Source organism: Glycine max, chromosome 17 (genome assembly GCF_000004515.6).
Source record: "Glycine max cultivar Williams 82 chromosome 17, Glycine_max_v4.0, whole genome shotgun sequence".
In the NCBI taxonomy this organism is placed as follows: domain Eukaryota; kingdom Viridiplantae; phylum Streptophyta; class Magnoliopsida; order Fabales; family Fabaceae; genus Glycine; species Glycine max.
Genome location: NC_038253.2, coordinates 15,251,500 through 15,273,918, shown reverse-complemented (window position 1 = coordinate 15,273,918; position 22,419 = coordinate 15,251,500). Strand labels below are relative to the sequence as shown.

Below are 22,419 nucleotides of genomic sequence, written 5' to 3'. Positions count from 1 at the left end.
GCCTTTTTCTGTTAAAAATATTATATAAAACTAGTTGAAAGTTCGTGATACTAGTTTTTCTTTTTAAGGTTTAGGAAAGAAATGAAAATAATTAGATATATTAAAGGGTAATTTAGGAATAAAAATATTTAAATTAAAGAAGGTAATTGTTTTTTATTAATAATTATAGATAAAATACTAATTAAAAATTAGAATAACTTTTTTTTATTAAATTGAAAGTAAACGCCTTCAATATTTTACGAGATTTAAAAGTACTAATGTTATCATTTTAAATTATAAAAGTTGATTAATAAAAGATATATTGTACATGGTATATAAATACGGACAAAAATCGTTGGATGCCTAAATCAACTAATGTGAAATTTTTTATTATTAGTTTAATTCAATTTTTAATGTGAAAACTTTTATTATTAGTTTAATTCAATTTTTAATATGTAGTTGTGTTAAGAAAATATTTTATAACTCATAAATTTTATTCAATTTCAGTAGGATTATTATTTTTAATATATCTGCAGTCTAAAATAAGCAATAGATAAATGTTTTTAAATTCATTCGGTCAATAAAGTTACTAATTTAAGCAACTTATTAATTCAATTATAGTTTAATCAGGTTTAATTAGTAAAAACAATATATATATATATATATATATATATATATATATATATATATATATATATATATACAGTAAAATAGATTATATATTTTAAAATTAAATAATGCAAAATTTCAAATTAATATGAAATTACATTACATACTTTATAGGATAAAAATTTCATACTAAACATTTAAATAATAATATATATCATATGAGTTTTGATTTGTTAAAAAAAATAAAAGTAGGTGTAAAAAAACAGTTTAAATAATAATATATATCATATGAGTTTTACTAATTTCTAAATTATCCAGACAAAAATTCAGTGACTTAAATGATTTTTTATGCCACCTCCATCTGATCTCCTAAGCAGTTATTTAGTTAAGCACATGTTAATAACAATTTTTATGTTGTTGTTGAAAAGGCGTGAATCACACGGTCCTCTTAATAATTACATTACAGCTGTCTCGGCCCAACGGTTTCGACAGTGCAAAAGTACAATTCTCCGTATCCCTTTCCTTGTTTTGGGAAAATTGCTACGCCAGCGAAATTTTTCTTTTTGAAACCCCGTCTCATAAAAGCACTTTTATCGTCACGGTTTCCCTTCACTCAATACAGCTGCAAAATGCCAATTCAGAATGATGCTTACTGTAATTATACACATCACTTTCATTTTGCTGTCCACTACTGTAAATATCTCTGTCCACATTTTTTTTATCTTTTTTTTCTTCTTCTTTCAATCATGCATCCTCGTAGACAATATTATAAGACTAATTTTGTTTTTTGTTTTTGCAAAAATAGTAATTTAAAATGTCAACATGACAGGCAACACGTATAATATAACAATTTCTTCATGTAAAAACATTTGTTATATTTTGGGGACAAGAAACACATTTTTCTCATATTCTACTAATCCTAGTTTATGAGATGAAGCTCCAGCAACAGACATGTTGTTAATCACGCTTTATAAATAATCCGACTATTATTGCGTACATTGCATGTTGACGCGAACACTCAGATATATGTCAATTACATTGCCAAATTTGAAGAATTGGTTTATAAATAGTTATGTCAGAATGTCTACATCGTATCCGGATATAGAATGACATTATATAATAGCATCACCGTTGTTCATGTTATCATGTATGGATATGACAATTAAATTTATTATTTGGAATTTAAAAAAAGAAGTTAGGAATAATAGTATAGTATAGTGATTAGTGAAGATGAAAAATATTATAGTGCATGGAGACAGGGGCAGTAGGTAAAGAGGTACAAGTAACATAAAGGGGTTGGATACGGATCTGTTGGATCATATCTTGCTTTAATAGGGCATTTGAATAGTGAGTACCATACCCCCATCCTACCCGACAACTTTCTCTCTCGCCCTTTCCCTATACCTTGCTTTAATTATACATCCCCTAATCCCCCACTTTCTACTAATTAATTAATTGCTATTTAATACTACTACTAGTCTTTTATTATAGTAACTGACACATGACACTAACAGGTTTTAGTATCAATATTTTTAGAGCTTGGTTAAGTACAAGAAATATTTATCGTGAAAATTATAAGTGGACATAAAAATAATTATAAACAACATGATTTTTTTTTCTTTCAATAAAATATGGATCTAACTAATTAATACTCTAAAGACATTGATTAAAAAATTAATATGATAAAATATTTATTATAAAATTTATAAGATAGTGTAAAAAAATTATTAATAATATAGTTTTACGTGTTTCAATAAAAAATATTATAATTTTTTAATTAATATACTAAGAACTAATTAACATTTATCTAATAACTTTTCCATTATATTTTTTAATTAGTATCGAAAATAATTTAAGTCTCACATTGATTAAAAATAATCTCATATTAAAACATTATAATATATAAGTGATGGACAATTTCCACCTCTTAAATTAATTTTTAGGATTAAATTAGAATTATCACTTTATTCATTCGATAGAAGAATTAGTATTTTTAAGATATTGATTAAAAATAGGATCAGTGTAATATAATGCGAGCATAAGGAGGATTATTGCTATTGATTAGGAAGATGAGAGGAAGGAAGTGACCGACAGGTGTGTGGGGAGGGAAGGCGATGGAAGCAGGTAAAGAATACAGGCTGGACTGACAGGAAAGCAGTAATGATTCGCGCTCCGATTCGGCGATCGATCTTGTCGTTTTGTGCCACATCAGCACGATGTGGGCCCGTTTCACCCTTTTTTTTCCATACGAGAAGGACCAAACTTGAAGGAAAAAAAAATAAAAATATCCCACACGAAATGCTATACAGCCTGGAATAGTCCTCAGTCAAACTCAAGCAAGCAAGCAAGCAAGGAACCTCAGCCATCATCACCCAACCGTTATCATCGTTATCTCTTTTTTTTTTTTTTTTCTTTTTTCCCTACTTTCCGTTTTTTGTTATATCTTTTCCCCCTTAAAATATTAATATTTTAACCTCAGATTTCTGGTTCTCGGCGTTTTCTTTGTCCACATTAATTAACTTCCGCAACTGTTCCATTTACGTCCACATCCCCTCGCTCGCCGCAGACGCCTCAGTTGCACGTTTTCTTTCCTCCAAATGTTAATATAATTTTATTTTTTAAATTGTTTTTCGGTGTAATGATCTAAGTTAAAGTTTTGGTTTGATAATTTACATTGAATATTAACAAGTTCACTGAAATGAAACTTTAGTTTGAATTAAAAGTACTATTAAAAACACCTAAAAATTACAACTAAATTCTATGCATCTTTAAATATTTGGATGCTTTTCATTAGAATTTGATTTGGATAAGTTATAAAATTAACTCTAAATTTTACCTATAAGCAACTCGTACAGGAAAAAAAAAAGAAACATAGTCAAAAGTGAATTTCAAAATTGGAGGCTACTATAATTGAGATTGAGTGGAGCGTTGCGTGTGCAGTGGACGCGCTGTTTTGCATGAAGAGCATAGTTGTTGTTTTTTTTAAAAAGAGACTATTCCATGAACAGAGAATATTTTCAAATTTTAACGTATTAACTGTTGTATTATTTATTTATTAGTTTTTACGGATATTGATGATCTACAGCCTACAAAACCCATAATATATTTATTTATTTATGAGTTAAAATAAAAACGAGAATTTGAAAGGATAAATGAGAGGAGGAAATAGAGATGACTTGTGTAAAGGGAGCAACCTAAGAAACGACGCGTGTCCAATTACAGCTGTATCCCAACTCCAAAGGCAACCGCTTCCCTGATACAACCGGTATCATCATCACTACAACCGACGCTGAAACCCGCAAAAGCGAAACAACCTTAACCGGTTACCTGACCCCCTATCCCTCACAGATATAAGGAAACGCAAGCACGCTCGAACGACCCAATGCTCCACCGCAATAACTCAGCCACAGCCACAACACACAAACACAAACCCTTCGTTCCTCTCTCGTTCCCTTCTTCAATTCGATCAAACACAGAATAGTACTTTTTTATTATGATGGCCGTGGCCCGAAAGGAAATGGACCGGATCAAGGGCCCGTGGAGCCCGGAGGAGGACGAGGCTCTTCAGAAGCTCGTGGAGCGGCATGGGCCCAGAAACTGGTCCCTCATCAGCAGGTCCATTCCGGGCCGGTCTGGGAAATCGTGCAGGCTCCGATGGTGCAACCAGCTGTCGCCACAGGTCGAGCACCGGGCCTTCACGCCGGAAGAGGACGAGACCATAATTAGGGCCCATGCTCGGTTCGGTAACAAGTGGGCCACCATAGCCCGCCTCCTCTCGGGCCGCACCGATAACGCCATCAAGAATCACTGGAACTCAACGCTTAAACGCAAGTGCGCGTCCTTCATGACCGCCGATGAAGCCGCCGCCGGCGGCTTCAGCCCGAGGCCGCTCAAGCGATCGTTCAGCGCCGGCACGGCGGTGCCTCCTCCAGGAAGCCCCTCAGGATCCGACGTGAGCGAGTCCAGCGCTGCTCCCGGCGTGGTCTCTGTCTCTGTCTCTCCTTCACAAGTGTTTCGCCCCGTGCCGGTTCGGCCGGTTGTCGAAACGGCGTCGTCGCAAGACGACGCCGATGCCGACGCCGAGGATGCTGGACCTACTACCTCGCTGTCGCTGTCTCTTCCCGGGGTGGAGTCATCGGAAATCTCTAATCGCACCTCGACGGTTCCGGTGATGCCGGTGCACACCGTGGCTGCGGCGGCTCCGGTTCCGTTACCGGCGCCGGAGGTTGGATTAGGAGCGTTGAATTTGAATGCGGAGTTTATGGCGGTGATGCATGAGATGATAAGGAAGGAGGTGAGGAGTTACATGGAGCAGCAGAATGGGATGATGTGTTTTCAGGGTATGGAAATGATGGAAGGGTTTAGGAACGTGTCGGTGAAGAGAATTGGGATTAGCAGGGTGGATTCGTAATTATTATTATTATTATTATTATTATGACCTAATTAGTGTTTTCACAAAATGAGGTTTATGAAGAACTATGATCAAGGGAAGAGAAAAAAAAAAAAGGAAGCTGTTTTCCTTTTTTTATTTTATTTTTAGGGAATAATAATATTGGTTAGTGTACAGTGGGAACGGGACGAGAGAAGCCAAGAGTAGTAGCCTGGAATGGAATGATGGAAAGTGAAATTTCATGGCAAATTTGAAATTTCTTTGGCTTGTTTCTGAGCCTCTTTGGATGATCCTGTGCTTCAGGTTTATTTAGTTTGGAAAAAAACATAAATGAGGGGTTAGATGCGAAAAAAGAAAGAGAGGGGTTGGATTTAAAAATGAATGGAATATCCTCAAATTTTCAATATTAAGTTCACATTTTATTTTCATATCCGCAGAAGCATAATGTAGATATTTGTTTTCGCTAATAGTGTTTGGGCGCAACAACAGAAAGGAAAACCAGCCGGTATTTGGTTTGAAAGTAGTTTTTGTCTGTTGTTCTTTCATGGATCTAAATAACTGGGTTAGTTAATCAGTTTACTGCATAATCTTGCACCGGATTTTTTGCAACCTACAAATTCGGAATAAGCTCTCCTGGAGTGTTTTAGCCTTTTAGGAATCGGTTGAGACCGTTTATTCAGATATTTTAGATTATTTGAACCTACCTTCAACACACGTGGTAAATAAAACTTATAAATGAAAACATTTATATTAATGTGAATGGTGTAATGATAAATGTTTTAAATGATCCATTAAAATATTTTCTTTTGAAAAGGTTAAAATTAGTTATATAAATTTTTACTATGAAATTTCAATATTTAAAGTTTTATTTTTTATGAATTAAATACCCTTATGTCTAACAGATTAATTAAATAATGATATTATATTTTAATTACCTAATTATAAGTTTTATTAAATAATTATAGTTTATTATAATTTTTTTACTTGATTATCATATTTTTTTATAAAAAATTAATTTGAGTATTCATAATGAATAAAAAGATTAAGTTTCTCTAATTATTTAAAATATATAAATTTAAATAATTTAAAGGTACAAATGCAAGTAATTTAAATCTAAATCGGGGTTAAATGTTTTGAGAAAAAATAATTATGCATAAATAATTAGTCATGGAATCACATATAGTAATTATTAACGAGAATTCATTATTAAATAATAATATAAAGTTATTTTATCTTATGAGTGATTATTAAACTTAAATCTTTTAATGATTTACTTTATGATATTAAAGATAAATATTTTATTTCTATTAAATATTTTTAAATTTATGTGTACTAACTCTAAACAACTAAAGAAATGAGATAAAGTGGGGATAATCATTTTTTATTTATCAAACATGTGTTCTCAAACAAAAATACATTGAATTATTATACTTTTATTCGCCCAGCCTCGAATTTGTTCATTAAGCTAATTTCAGCTGTTCAATTTTTCTGGTAATTCTAGTTGCATTTGATAAACTAATATTAAAATAGGTGTGAACGTCTGTCTGAACGCCAACATTTACGCTGTGAAGAAGCATAACTCCAACGGTTATAAGAAATTCCAACTTAATAAAAGGAGGGAACATTTTGATGTTGGTGTAATTAAACTGTAGATAATTGTTTTGGCACCACTCAAGTTATTGATACATCCGATATAGGCAAAAGCACCCGTTTGGTGTCTTTTTAAAAATTATTTATCAAAGGGGTCTAATTTGAAATTATTTACTGGGGGGTCTATTTTTATTTGTATTACGTCAAAGGCAGGGACGCAACTCAACCGGGGACTGACAAGTGGTATGAATTTGTTATGCCAAAAACTTTGCACAATGAGTTGCTACACATGTAGTGGCGCAACCACTTTTAGACACGCTTGACTGCTTTGGGCAGCGCGTGACCAGCTGAAAAGGTGTTGTGACATGTCAGTTGGAGCAACCCTTTACTTAAATTAGTTAAGTACAATGTATTGCGCCATTACTACCGGCGCAATACATGTCTATATAAACGAGACACACTTTCTGTTACATTTGTGCATATCTCCAATTTTTTTTCTTTGGTACAATTCCACATCTCTCCCATTTTCTTTCTCTCTATATTATAGCTTTGTTGATCTTTCTTCTGTAGGGTGAAAATCGGTAATATATTTATTAATTTTTTATTAATTTGTATTATTTTTTTATGTTATTAGTTAATGAAAATTATTGATGACATTATTGATTTATTTTGTAGGTTTTATTATAAAAATGAGTTCTTCGATTATTGTTCTGGTTTATTTGAATGAAAGAATATTTCAAAGTGACGATGACATCAGATTTGAAGGTCCTAAGAAGGCTATTCAAATTAAACGTGGTGTAACTTTTGATGGGTTAAAAAAAAGAATTCGTGATAAGGTAAAATTAGATAAAAATGAAAGTATATCTACTATGACTTGTCGATTTTTAGTTGCAGGTAAATATATTGCATTACAAATTTGTGACGATGAAAATGTTGAAACAATGATTGAAAGTTTTCAACAACAACAAGAAATGGGTGTCATTGAATTGTGCATTGAAGTAGATGTTGTCAGTGCTTCCGCGTTGAATGTAGCAAATTCACTATTATCATGTGGGAATAATATAGCTGGCAATGAATCAAAAGTTTAAAGATTTGCAATAAATTTAGATGATGATTCTGACGATGATGATTACATGATATCTAATTCATATGTTGAGGACTCGTTGGATGAGGAGGAAGATATCGACGATATATCAGACACAGATGAAGAAGGTATATTTAATTAAATAATATTGTCATCTTATAATATTTTAATCTTATATTTAATTCATAAATACTTTTGAGAAAAAACCGTATATTAAGATTTATTTGCAGGTGGAAGTAGAACTACATTTTGGGAATCTGCTTCTTATTATAGTAACATTAATTGGAGTCATCCGGATGAAGAAGACATCTGTGGTTTCAATATGGGATCAACCTTCAATATTGGCCAAGAATTATTTGTTGGCATGGAATTTGAAAGCAAAAATGCAGTAAAAAATGCACTCCAACAGTATGTTATGAAGGTGCACCAAACTTTTAAAGTTGTTGAATCAAAATCACAAAAATATGTTGTTTGCTACACAAATCAAAATGATGACATCCCATGCCCTTTTTATATGAGGGCAATTGTATCTAAAAAAACTGATACATGGAAAGTTACACAGTGGGAGGGACCACACATATGTTTAAATACAAGTATAACACAAGACCATGACAAACTTGATTCTGATTTGATTTCTACGTGTGTAGTAGGTATGATTTTAACTATTTTAATTATTCATGTTTATTTATCATTGATTTGGTTTATGTTGATAATTAATTATTGTTATAATTATTTTCATAGGGATGATTAAAGAAGATCCGTCATTGAAAATTTCTTTGATTCAAGAAAGGATCAGTGGTATGTTTAACTATAAAATTTCATATAGAAAGGCCTGGAAGGCTAAACAAAAGGCCATTATGATTGAGTATGGTGATTGGGATGAATCTTATGGCCAACTTTCTTCATGGATGAAGCACATGCAAAATCATTGTCCAGGATCATATTACCAAATATGTGATGATGATTTTGTAGTTGACAATACGGTGAGTCGTGAATACCGTCAGTTCCATCGAGTATTTTGGACTTTCGGTCAATGTAAAGAGGCTTTCAAGTATTGCAAGCCAATCATACAAGTCAACGGTACATTCTTGTATGGAAAATATCGTGGCACATTGTTAATGGCAACAACATAAGATGGAAATGGTCATGTTCTTCCGCTCGCATTTGCTGTGGTTGAGGGAGAAACATTAACAGCATGGTCATGGTTTTTGGCACACTTGCATGAACATGTCACAGATAAAGATGATATATGTCTCATTTCTAATCATCATGCAAGTATAAAGTCAGCCGTTGCTAATGAAACACTTGGGTGGCAACCTCCCCATGCTTATCATGTTTATTGTGTGCGACATATCACAAGCAATTTCAACCACAAGTTCAAGAATGAGAAACAAAAACAAATGTTGAAAAAATTAGGTAAGATTTGACTTATAATATATCTTATTTTTCATGATAATTTTACTGAAATTGACAATGACTAATGTGCAGGATACACTCCTTGCAAACATATATTCGATAGGAATTTTGACAAATTTTGTGATTTGAGTCCTGTTATAAAAACATGGATAGACAAGATTTCAAAAGAAAAATGGACCATGGCATATGACAGAGGAGGGCGTAGGTACGATCATATGACAACTAATCTATCTGAATGTGTAAATAAAGTTTTTAGAGGTTGCCGCAACATACCAATAACTGCCTTTGTGAAGTCAACATACAGTAGATGTCGACAATATTTTGTAGACCGCGGTCGTAAAGCTCAAAGAGAATTACAAAGCGGTCAGATTTATTGCTCGAAGGTTATGAAAGAGATTCAGAAAAATCAAGAAAAGGCTTGTTCTCACATTGTCCGCATTTATGATATTCAGAGAACAATGTTTGAAGTTGAGGAGGCTTACGATCCTATGTCTCAACGAGGTGGACAAAAGTGGTCAGTTAACTTAAACGACCGTTACTGCCAATGCGGTCAATTTAGTACTTACCATTATCCATGCTCCCATATTATTGTTGCGTGTGGTGTTGTCAGCATCAACTTTTATCAATACATAAATGTTGTATACACAAATGATCACATCTTACGTGCTTACTCTCCATCGTGGTGGCCCTTGGGGAATGAGGATGCGATTCCTCCATCTGATGCGTCGTGGACACTTGTGCCTGATCCAAGTTTTAATCGTATGAAAGGAAGGCCAAGATCAACACGGCTAAGGAATGAGATGGATTGGAGGGAACCTTCTCAAACTCGTCAAAAATGTGGTAGATATGGTGTACAAGGACACAACCGACGCGGTCATCATCATCATCATCATCATCATCATCATGATCATGTGTGTTATGGCGGGAGGAAGTCCCACATGGTCACTCCCATCTCCGAGCTTGTCAATCTGAATTCCTTCTCCTATCGCCCCTCCTTTCATCAGCCTCAGCAGAAAATTGATTACCTGAATCTACCCCTAATAAATCAATAATGTTAGGAATGTTTCCTGACACAGTCCATGGAGGGCCCATTGGGGCATTAGGCGTTGATATCTGACAACCATGTGTAAATGAAGGAGTTCCCGCAGGAGAAGGAGACCCAAATAAGTCAATCATAACATATCTTGGTTGTAGTGGAGGTTGCGTTCCCATGAAATATACATCTACATATCACAGTATATAACATAATAAATAAACAATAAATTAAATAAAATACAATAATAATGGACATTATAAATTAAATTAACACAAAAATTGCATACCTGATGAAGTTTCACTTTGATATGGGTACGGATATAGGGGCGACATTTGAGATGGCTCTTGGGTGAACTGATCAGGTGTGTAATACATTCCATGTTGGCGCTCTGGCATCGCAGGAATAACATGTGCTTCTGCATCCACACTTTCCCTACGTCGCCCTAAACCTTGGGTCTCCACACTCCTAGCCAACATATCAAACTGTTGACTTTCAAATTGTGGAACCGAAGGAGGAGCTTCTTCACGTGCCTCAATAATTCTATCCTCTTCCTCAGCAAAAAAAGTCATCTTATCAAGCACGGTGCCAAATCGTCCAAATTCGACACCCTTCTCCCATATGGGGACAACATGAACTGCATTGTTTCTATAATTTCACCCTACATATAAATTCTTGTTAAATAATACATATATTTAGAAAATGTATGAAAATAATAACCACTTTTTAGAATATTAAAATAAATAAGTAAGACCTACAATAATTAATAAATATCATTAGTCCTCTTCTTGCATGTTGTCGGCTGATATACAATTTGGTTTTACGCCTAAACCACTTCATATACTCAGAATTCACACTGAGGGACCCAACTTGTGGTGGCGTTTCTTGAAACCGTCTTTCATAGTGACAATTCCATTCATTAAGCGCTGGCTGCAGTAGTCGCCTCCAATTATGTCCACTTTTTCCTTTTAGTGTTAGGCCATGTATATTGCTAGGTTGCAATGGAGGGCCAGGTATAGGTTGTTGCAGTCCAAATTGCCTCATGACTCTATCTGGCTGATGCCATTCAACAACATTGAAACAAATCATCGGCACTACACGTCTCCAAATTGCAGACCCAGCAAAACATAAATGACTCAACAACGCTTGGACTTCTTTAGAGTAAGGGACCCATAAAAACTACAAGGCAATTTAAAAATTCGTTAAATAATTACAAATAATAACATTGTTCATTTGAAAATTCTATACTTAGTTACCTCGCCCCTTTTCATGGTATCTAATTTAAAACGATAGTGTTCCACACTATCACTGGCCATATGAGGATTTCTATTTTGTAACCATCTGTATAAAAATTATGCAACAATAAATAATAATGTGTTACATACAATAATAATTAAAATTATAAATGAAGTCTATAATTTAAAATTGTGTACCTATAACCAAGTGGATTGTTTTGTTGTTGTGGAGGCACAATCGATGGGACTAATTTAGGGCATCGTTCCCATGCCCACAATTGAATTAAGAGAAGGTAGCCGCCAATAGATTGCACATTATAATCTGTTGCGTTACACATCTCTCTGTATAAATAACTCAATGTAGCAGCTCCCCACTCATAAGTACTGCACTCTTCAAAAGCTACCAGAAATTGCAAATATCTCATGGGGACTCTTTTACTACTTTTATCCACCAACAAGACACCTCCAATAAATCTCAAAATCCAAGCACGTGCAAACATTTTGAGGTGCTCTTCGTCGTCCATATAGTCCTGGATATTTGCAAATTGTGAAGCCAACCAGCTTAATTTCAATGTGTTTCCGTCAGTCAATGCATTGGCATTTGGCCTGACTCCAAGATATTGTTCACGCATATCAATCCCATCAATATTTGTGCTGCCTATTAAAGGATTGCCATCCACAGGAAGACCTAGTAACACAGACACATCTTGTAGTGTGATGGTGGCCTCCCCACATGTCAAATGAAAGATGTGTGTCTCTGGCCTCCACCTTTCAACAAAGACATTTATAATTCCTCCATTGATTTTGATTTTACATAATTTTATTGTTGTGTATAATCCAGACTGCTGTAACAGAGGAATAATTTCTGCCGATGGTTGTTCTATACCTTTATAAGTTGGAATCGCTCGCCTCGTTCTTAATTTTCTATCTGCATCCCCGTTCCAAATATGTTGGGACACATGTTACTTTTGTATCCACAACACATCATTTTCACGTGGTCCACATATCACATCAAAACTGGATGAGGAGGATGACGAACTTGCCATATCAAATACACTGCATATTACAAAAATAATTAAATTTACCTAGACTACCTGATGTGCTACTTCATTAGCCACACATCATCAGTACGTTAATGAAAATTCTCAAATGACAGATAGCTATTTAAAAAAAATTGTCAAGTATCATAATAAAAAAAATAAACAAGAAGTTTAGACATATCAAAATCAATATCTCCCTATTTTATAGGTACCATGAGTTTATTTAAGTCTAATTTTTTAATAGAACTTAAATAATCTATGTCTATTTATGACTGACTTAAATACAATATAATGCATTTTAAAAAATAGCTTCATTAAGTTTTTATGAATATTTTTTATATAGTAGTTTATGTTGTAAGAGTTTTAAATTCAATAAATTATTTACATTTAGATATATATTGATAACTGCTTATATGTTGTTTAAGTCGTACTTATAAAAGGCTGTCTTATTTTCAAAAACAATTATGATTAAAAATAAATTAAAAATTACAAAATAGATAATATAATGACCGTATATAAATATAAAAAATATTAAAAATAGAAACCACTAGCCACTATTAACATAGTTTTAGTTTTCAAAAACATATATTTTAGAATCATAACATGATATAAATTAAGGTGCTAAAATTATATTATATATATCATAACATGATATAAAAAAATTGACATAAATATATAAAAATAGTAAATGACTTTCTAAGATAATTAACATATTAGGATTCAAACTCTAAATAGTTCTGGAAAAAAAGATAATTAACAAGAGGCAACTGCAATAGAAATTGTCTACTGAATGATTATTTTGAAGATGTAGAAACTCATCAAGCAAATGACAGTAGACATGGCAAGAAAACCCGTACCCGTGAGTACCCGCTCGAATTCGTCTCGGCTTTGACGGGTAATACCTGAGTTGATCGGGTATGGGTTCGGGTTCGGGTTTTCCCCGATAACCAAAAGTCGGATACGGGTACGGGTATGGGATTACTAGACCCGTCCCGACCCCGAACCCGCCCCGCCATTTAAAATCTTTAGAATTTTTGCATAATTTAATCAAAAGACATATACTTTTTATTACTAGTTAATTTTATTTTAGAATTTTTACATAATTTAATATTATTTTCTTAACTATTTATGTAGACACACGCGTTATAATAAATTTATTGATATATAAGTAGTTAAAAATAAATGTTTAACAATCAATTTATTTTTTTCTAAAATCAAATTTTTAATATTTTAAAAAAAATATTTTTCTAAATGGTGTGTGGAACGGGGTTGGGGATACCCGATACCCGACGAGTACGAGGATGAGACAATAAACTCAAACCCATCGAGTATCGGGTACGGGTACGGGGATATGTTGAGGAGTCGGGATAAGGGATTGGGGAGACAATACCCGTACCCGACCCGCCCCATTGCCATGTCTAAATGACATTGTGTTTGATGCACCAGAGTTTTTATCTCCTCATTCTGGGCAGTTAAACTAATCAAATGACACTTCTGCCTCAAAGGATACAAAAGAAAAGAGAAACATGGTTAACTTGTTGGAGGCTCGACATGAAATGAATGAAGGAAATTTAAGTTTAGTTGAACCTTTGAAGGCTGAAAATTCTGTTACAGATCAGTTAAACCAAGTTGTTGAACGGCGTGTGGATGTTGCTGAAAATACAATTGACTTTGATGCAGCAAACTCGACTTTGAAATTTTTTAGGATCTGAAGTGTCGGCTTTTTTGGAGGAGCTGAATGTGCTAGATCCATTACACATTGTACCTTCTGAAATGAGAGCTCAAGTTTTCAAAAGATATGATCTCTACGTGATCGAGAGGTGTGTCTGGAAAGAATTAGGAGTTGATGGGTGTTGTTATTTTTTTATAAGCTTATTTTTATGCTATTTTAACCTAGTTCGTGAAATAATTAATTTATCATTTTATACAGCAATTTTAGTTTTATGTCATTTTCAAAATAATATTTGTTAATTCATTTTTTTTAACTTTGTTTGTAAATAATTTTGTTTAAGGGTATTCATGTCTTTTTATAAATTTATATTTTTCTTTCTTTTCATTTTTTATACAATCAAACAAAGAAAAAGAAAACTCATTTTTTCTTTCTTTTCATTTTCTCTTGTAAATAAAAAATCACTTCATTTTCTATTCATTTTCTTTCACTCTTCTTTCTTTTTATTTTCTTTTGTAAACCAAACAAAGAGTAAAAGATCTTCTTCCTTTTCCTTAATTTGCTCAATTGTAACACCCTCATCGATCCAATAACCAAAGTGATTGAGAAAACCTTTAAATAGTGACAACGAATATCGTAGATCCAATAACACAAAGGTGTGGATGAAATCGGAAAAAAGGAATAAGACGTAAAGTGATAAACTGCACTGAATAATTATGTCGCAACTCGAAAGAAATATTAGAATTACATTTGTTCTCTTCAGGATGGTGCAATCTGAATATGCATAATCACAAAAACCTCTTTTGATACAAAAACCTATTTTGACTTCTTCGTCCTATCCTCATTATACTTCTAATTATTGTTTTAAATAAAACACATTGATCAATTCATGTTTCCCTCACTTCGTCTACGAAGGTTTGAAGGCATAATGATTTCCAACAGACCTCTCACCCTGGGCAACCCCTGTTTACAAAATCAGCATTTGGTAAAAGGGGAGTGCATTAATTTTTGGAACACAGGTTATTCTGGTAAAATAAAATTACAAAGGAGGGTATACTAGTAATAAGGGGGAGTGGAAATAGTAATTTTGTTGAAAAAAAGAGTAAGGATCCAGTTGTAGTTTCTTGGGCTTGGCCCCCTTTATACCAAAAATAAAGAGGAAGAACAAAAGTGTTTTTTTCATGTTTTTGAAAAAAAAATGAGGTGAAAAAAAAAAGGAACGTGGGTGAAAATAGTGGTGCCCAGATTCTATTTATCAATCGAATGTCTCTTGCATTTGGGAGCTCTCACTCCTTGAAAGCATATGCTACTTTTTTTGGTTGTTGGTTATTGAGTCTATACTAACTAATCTTGTGATATCATTGACAAGTTACTTAAAACCAAGTATATTTTAGATTGATTTAACAATTTGAGGCGGTTTAAATCAACTTGTAAGTAGTTAATTAATAGGTGTGTGGCTGGGGGGCCGAAAAAAAAAAAACTTGGAGGGAGAGAGGTGTACAGCTTGATAACTAACTATGAATGGCTCATCAAGCCTTTGATAAAAGGTCTGAACTACAAATAATACCCAAACAAAACCAGCGACACACGCACATACATACCTTTGGTTGTAATGGGACTAACAAGACGATTTCTGCTCAAATCCAACACTTCCAAGTTTGTTAAAAGTGATAGTTCTTAGAAGAAAAGATAAAGCAAATTAAATCAAATCATCACATATATAGTTGCATTTTTTATAATAGCAAATTAAAAGTGATAATTGCATTTACAAAAGCAAATTAAAAGTATTTGTATATAGTTCCCCAAGAGTTCAAGACCAAGAGCGAGATGGATGACGTGGCCTGAAGAGGAATCACATGTGACGGTTGCCAAGCACCAGCAATTGCTTTTTGGGTCATTCACCCACGAATGCAGCAAAAAATCGTTTGGGGTGATGCTAGGTGAACCAGCTTTATTGTATGTGCATTCAACATTTTTTGTTAATTCTAAAATTATCCTATGGTTGATCTATATGATTTGTACGGATGAACTGGATCCGTAAATATAATTTAAACATATAGATCAAGTTGATCTATGTCATATGGATCAACTTGATCCGTGTGACTCATACGAATTATATACGAATTATGAGTGAAGGACATTTTTATTCATTCACTTAAAATGCTGGGTGCACCAACAATAATGTTGGGTGCACCTAACATCACCCAAATCACCGGCATAAGTAGCCTTGAAATCCAGCAGCGCAACCTTCTCTTCTTGGAAGCAACCATTACAGCCCAAAACTATTGCTCCCAACAATACCAACCACTGCTCCTTCTCCATATGAAACACCAACATTTGTACGTAGTTTGCAATACCAAGTATATAATCCTTCTTTTATTTATATATATATACATATATACGCCATGGAATGAGATATAAAAGGTTAGTTTGGTAGATAAAAGGTGAAGGAAAGAAGGGAATGATACATGGTTTGAATTAATCTGTTATAACTCTCCTTGACTTTGGATCAAGACAGTTTGATAACAACATTAATGAACTATTCTTATTTGGGTCTTTTAGTATAGACTTTGGAGTATATCGTGAGTTTGGTTAATTTTTTTTATAAAAAATATTTTTATTTTTTAATTTTGAGAGTTTAAAAAGTAATTTTAAATTTATCATATTACTTTTGGATAATCATACAAAATAATTAAATCCAAGCATCCACTTAATTCTCAAAGTTACACGTATATAAAAAAAGTTGGGTTAGATAACTACAGTCAACAACAATGGAATCATTGTCATTTGGGTCTTTTAGTTTAGACTTTAAAGTGTATTGTGTGTTTGGTTAAATTTATTATCTTTTTAAAAATTTGCTTTCTTTTAAATTTTTTTAGAGTTTAAAAAGTGTTTTTTAATTGATCAGATTAATTACTTTTGGTTAATCAAAATAACTAAATCCATATTAACATCCACTTAATTCTCAAAGTTACACTTAAAGTTGGGTTAGAATCGTTAGATCATGCATGCTTGAGTTTATCTTGGAGAGTTTTGCTCTATTTCTCAATTATATGAACATTCAAATTATTGAATAAAATTAGCCGGCTACAGCAATAGAATAATTGCCAATTGGGAGTGTAATGTGGTTTGGTTAATTTTATTTTTAAAATAATTGTCGTTTCAATATTTTTAGAGTTTGAAAAGTATTTTTTTTAATTTATCACATTACTTTTGGTCAATGAAAATAATTAAATCCAAAAATGCACTTAAATCTCAAAGAAATTAGGTTAAATCAGGCCTGATAATATAAAAGTTAAATATCACTTTTCGTCTATTATAATACCTTAGTATTATTTCATTTTTATATATTAATTTTAAAAGTTTTATGTCTTTTAAATTTTTAAAAATTTCACCTTAATCATTCTTTAATTTTTCTTAACATTGTTCTGTTAAAATAGTTATCCCTTGTCTTCATCTTCTTCACCTCCCACCATCATCCAAAACTTTCACCATCTCCACCACACCATGGTGTCACCCTTGCCACAAGCCAACCAAACTGACGCACCAATCACCACCACCAAAATCTGCGTGCCACCAAATCTAGGGACAAAACTAGAAAATTTGTTTGGACCCAAAAATTTAATGCATGAATATTTTTCATATATTTAAGTTTAAATATATTTTTTATTCTTGTAATTTAATATTTTTTTTCATTTTTGTCTTATAATTTTTTATTTTAGTTCTTACAAAATTTGTTTATTTTATTTTTCATCTTTAAAATGTTTTATATAGTATTTTTTTCATTGTTTAACATATTTTTTTACTATTAAAACTATTAAAGTGTTATCTAAAATACTTTGAAGACGAAAATTAAAATAAATACATTTTATAAGGACTAAAAGGAAAAAAAAGATTTGCAAGAATGAAAAAATGAAAAAACATTAAATTGCATAAACCAAAAATATATTTTAGTAACGTACTAAATTAAAAGCAATTTAAAACCTAACATATAAATGAAAAACGTATTTGAAAGCAATTAAAATAATAATTAAAGTTGTACCATATAACTATTAACGCATGTTTTATCTACCTATTATATACTAATAAAAAGAAAAATTACCTATTCAATAAAATTAGTGTTATAAATAAAATCTGTATAATAAAAAAAATCACAAGAAGCACAACGCAAAAAAAAAAAATAAAAAAAAATGGATCATGTTGCCCTGCACACGTTATATAATTTTAATTGAAATAGATTAGTTAACTTGGTAAAAATAGTTGTGCGTCAACGTAAAAGGAAGCAATATTATAATCTAGAATGGGAGGAGGGCAAATATATGATATTAAAATGGTTGCCAATAATAACTTGTGTTCTTTAATTAAGTAGTTTAGGGGTTTGAATTTGAACACTAAATATAAAATAATTCATGTTGAAGGAAAAATATTGGAAAAATATTTATCTTGTGGTTGTTCCACTATACCATGTCTGAGCACCAAGAAGAGAAAAACGTATAGCTGGGTTCAGAGCCGTGTCCAACAGTTATTAGGCTTAAGGTGAATTTTTAATTTATTATTATTTTATTTATTTATTCTATATTTATCAAAATTTAATATGTAAATATTTATAATATTTTATTTTAGTATATAAAACAACAAATTTAATTAACCCATTTTTGACATAGATAATGTTATATAAGATTTAAATAATTTTAGTTTTAATTTTTTAAAACAATAATTATAATTACAAGTTCTACTAATAATATTTTAGAAATATTAATATTTTAGAGACGATGCATATTTTTTTTAATATCATCTTTTAATATACTTTAATACTTTAATTATATTATAATTTTTTCAAGTATGCACTTTTGTAATATCTTTATTTTTAAAAATGAATCAAGAGTTTTATTTATTCATTTTCATCTAATTTTTTTATTTTTAAAATTCAAATAAAATATTAAACATGATTTCATATTTGAGAATGTATTTAAAATGACTTTGACTAAAAGATGTACATTTAAATACAAAATGGTTGATACAAATAGAATTTTAATTAAATGTATGATCTTGACATCAACATTTTGTATTTTAAATATTTTTTTTCATATATATCAATTATAGATTTATTCATTAAATTTAAACTCTATACTAATTTCAATAATATATTTTTAGGGAGGAAAGAGATAGGGTCCAAAATAGATATAAAATAATTTGCTTAATTTTTTTAAATAAATAATAAAATTACACTTAAATTATTTATAATAATACTCACATCTATATTTCATATATGTGGTCTTATTAATAAAAATAATATTAAATAATATATCATACTATGACAAAATTTATCATTTAATAATTAAAATTAATAAAAATATTTTATTAAAAAAGTATAAAAATATTGAGGCCCTAAAAAATCAAAGGCCTAAGGCCATTGTCTCAATAGCCTAGTGACTTACACCATCCTGTCTCGGTTTGAGGTTGAGGGTGGTGGTGAGTAGTTGTGGTGTGCTTGGTTGGTGATGTTCGCACAAATTTGGATTTGTGGGAGGGAGATTTGACTTCGTAGAGGCGGGAGAACAAAGTAGATGACGAATGGTGATAGTAAAGGTATTGGTGGTTAGCAGCGACCAAAACAATTTTTTTGAAAAGTTAAAGAAATAAAATGAAATTTATATAACTTAATGTATCAAAATGAAATAATACTAAAATATAATGGATCAAAATCAAAAGTGACATTCAATCTTAATATATATGTGTGTGTGTGTCATTGGATTGCAATGCAGTGGATACATATATTAAAACCCAAATTATTGAATAAAATTAGCCACTTATAGCCTGTAAAGCTCTTGACTTTGGATCAAGGCAGTTTGAAAACAACAATGGAATCATTGACATTTGGGTCTTTTGGATTAGACTTTGGAGTGTATTATGGGTTTGGTTAAATTTATCTTTTAAATAATGATTTTTAATTTTTATTTTATTTTTTAAAGTTTAAAAAATATTTTTTTTAATTGAACAAAATACTTTTGGTCATTCAAAATAATTAAATAAAAAGATGCACTTAATTCTCAAAACTACACGTAAAGTCGGATTAGATCATCACCATTAGAAAATATGTCTTTAACATCTCCATTTTAATATCGGTTTGATCAAAATCAATGTTAAAAAAGTGCAATGACATATTTATAAATAAATTGCGATCGTTAACATTGATTTTCTTAAAAATTGATGTTGTGTGTTGAGGTTAACATCGATTTTTATTAAAATCAATGTTCTTTGATGGTTATTAATATCAATTTTTGAAAAATCAATGTTACACATTAAAGTTCACATTAGATCTTATAAAAACTAATATTGTGTTTTTTTTAAATTACATAGATTTCATGGGCTCTCGTGCCCTCTCCCTTCACTCTCACCCAACAAAACCCTCAACCCTTCACGAGCTTCAAGGAGCCTCTCGTTGCAAAACCCTCCGCAACTTCAAATCCTTCCACAACAGTGGCGTTACCCCGTGACAGTCTATGAGTCACCTTTTTTATTTAATACTAGTCTATAACCCGTGCGTACGCACGGGTCTTTTGCAAATTTTTTTGCATGTATGTTTATTTGTTTTACAAAGAAAAAATAAAATGAAAACTAATGTGCAAATTAAAATAGTTAAACATTGATAATATATTTACATAGTAGACAACTTGTTCAAAAAAGCAAGAAAGATAAACACTATTATCAAGAAGTACCAATTTAATGTCCAAATTTATTCAGTGTCACTGTCATCCCAGTCTTTCTTGCGGCGGATGATAATTTTCCATATTTTATCCCTATGTCTGTAATAGAAGGAGACCTCATCGCCGTGGGAGAAATCACTGTCGGCAAGGAATTGATACCATGGTTGTACAACATATCTGTGGCCAATTCCAATGTCAAGGACCACAACATTCCACTGCAGTGGAGGTCCAAATTTTCTAAGGATCGTCATGTGTTGGTCGTAGGCATTAAGATGTGTAATGACACAATTTGGAAGTCTTTGCAATGAAAAAAAATCAATCTTATATATAAATAGGAATTTGTATAAGGACAACCCGTGCACATGCACGGGTTGTTCGGTAAGCGAGTTTGCAAGCATTTTTTAACTGCAATATACCGTTAAACTTATATTTATAATAAAGTGATTGTTCAAACTACATCATGTTGGATCAAGTGGCCTCAGAATAATTAAGAAGAGGGGGTTGAATTAATTATTAATGAACCTTTAGTAATTAAAAATCTATCCTTCTTAATGTTACCAGATTCAATTAGGTTTTTACTACAAAGTTAAGAAAGTAAAGAACAGAAATAGAAACTTAACCAAAAGTAAAAGCGATAATTAAAGTGCACGGCGAAAATTAAAAGTGTAGGGAAGAAGAAGAAAAACACAAGAGTTTTATACTGGTTCGGCAACAACCCGTGCCTACATCCAGTCCCCAAGCGACCTGTAGTCCTTGAGATTTCTTTCAACCTTGTAAAAACCTTTACAAGCAAAGATCCACAAGGGATGTACCCTCCCTTGTTCTCTTTGAACAACCAAGTGGATGTACCCTCCACTTGAACTGACCCACAAGAGATGTATCCTCTCTTGTTCTCAGTTACAACAACCTAAGTGGATGTACCCTCTACTTGTACCACAAAGGATGTACCCTCCAATGTGTTAAGACAAAGTTCTCAGGCAGTTAGTCCTTTGAAACTTTGTGAAGGGGATACAAAAGATATCTCAGGCGGTTAGTCCTTTGAAATCTTTTGTATAAGGGAAAGGGAAGAATCAAAAGAATTCTCAAACTGTGTCGTTTTGAATTCTTTGAAAAGGGAGAAGGGAGACACAAAAGAATTCAGGCGATTAGTCCTTTGTTCTTTTGGAAAAGGGAGAAGAGAGACACAAAAAGAATTCAGGCTGTTAGTTCTTGGCGAATTCTTTTTGGCAAAGGGAGAAGATAATGAAAAAGATGAATAGCACAAGTTTTTGAACAAAGAACTTTTCTTGGAAAAGAGAAAGTTTTGAACAAAAACTTTTAGAAAGATGAAGAGAAGATGAAACAGAAAAAATCTGTTGAAAGAGATGAAATGTAATATTGAAAGATTGATTGAAAGAGATGAGTAGGATCAATTCAATTATGTTTCATGCCAAGGTCACATATTTATAATTTCTTGATGACTCAAGTCAAAACTTGTAACTCTTGGCAATTCCTTTAAAACTAATTACTTAAAAAGTTATGACTTTTGAAAGAATCTTAAAAAACAAGTCACTTGAAGAATTGTGACTTTTGGAAATGAATTTTTCGAAAACAGTCACTGGTAATCGATTACCATTAAGGTGTAATCGATTACACATCAACAAATGTGACTCTTCATTTTGAATTTT

The 22,419-nt window shown here is 32.0% G+C and overlaps 2 protein-coding genes and 1 non-coding gene across 3 annotated transcripts; 1 reads left to right on the top strand and 2 right to left on the bottom strand.

Moving 5' to 3' along the window:
• Nucleotides 1–4,005: 4,005 nt before the first annotated feature.
• MYB178 (MYB transcription factor MYB178) lies at nucleotides 4,006–4,783 on the top strand. The gene is made up of 2 exons (NM_001248802.1): nucleotides 4,006–4,580; nucleotides 4,700–4,783. The coding sequence occupies exons 1-2, from the start codon at nucleotides 4,082–4,084 to the stop codon at nucleotides 4,735–4,737; spliced, it is 537 nt and encodes a 178-aa protein (NP_001235731.1). The 5' UTR covers nucleotides 4,006–4,081; the 3' UTR covers nucleotides 4,738–4,783.
• Nucleotides 4,784–10,167: 5,384 nt separating this feature from the next.
• LOC102667894 (serine/threonine-protein phosphatase 7 long form homolog) lies at nucleotides 10,168–16,382 on the bottom strand. Its single transcript, XM_014769538.1, has 6 exons — nucleotides 16,240–16,382; nucleotides 11,535–12,104; nucleotides 11,358–11,442; nucleotides 10,913–11,280; nucleotides 10,391–10,749; nucleotides 10,168–10,181 (listed from the first exon to the last, which is right to left on the bottom strand). Exons 1-6 carry the CDS (start codon nucleotides 16,380–16,382, stop codon nucleotides 10,168–10,170), a joined length of 1,539 nt encoding a protein of 512 aa, XP_014625024.1.
• Nucleotides 13,651–13,716, bottom strand: MIR4390 (microRNA MIR4390). The gene has a single exon (NR_048723.1). It is a non-coding gene; the product is annotated as a microRNA MIR4390 (primary transcript).
• Nucleotides 16,383–22,419: the final 6,037 nt, after the last annotated feature.

Bases quoted from the DNA above. Each gene is read 5' to 3' on its own strand.
- MYB178 (NM_001248802.1), top strand. From the start codon at position 4,082: ATGATGGCCGTGGCCCGAAAGGAAATGGACCGGATCAAGGGCCCGTGG. The intron at 4,581-4,699 runs CTGTCTCTCCTT...ACCTCGCTGTCG, and splicing joins TCCCGGCGTGGTCTCTGTCT to CTGTCTCTTCCCGGGGTGGA.
- LOC102667894 (XM_014769538.1), bottom strand. From the start codon at position 16,382: ATGTTGGTGTTTCATATGGAGAAGGAGCAGTGGTTGGTATTGTTGGGA. The intron at 12,105-16,239 runs GTGCACCCAACA...CTTTGTTGAAAG, and splicing joins GGTGATTTGGGTGATGTTAG to GTGGAGGCCAGAGACACACA. The intron at 10,750-10,912 runs GTATATCAGCCG...GTGAAATTATAG, and splicing joins TTTAGGCGTAAAACCAAATT to AAACAATGCAGTTCATGTTG.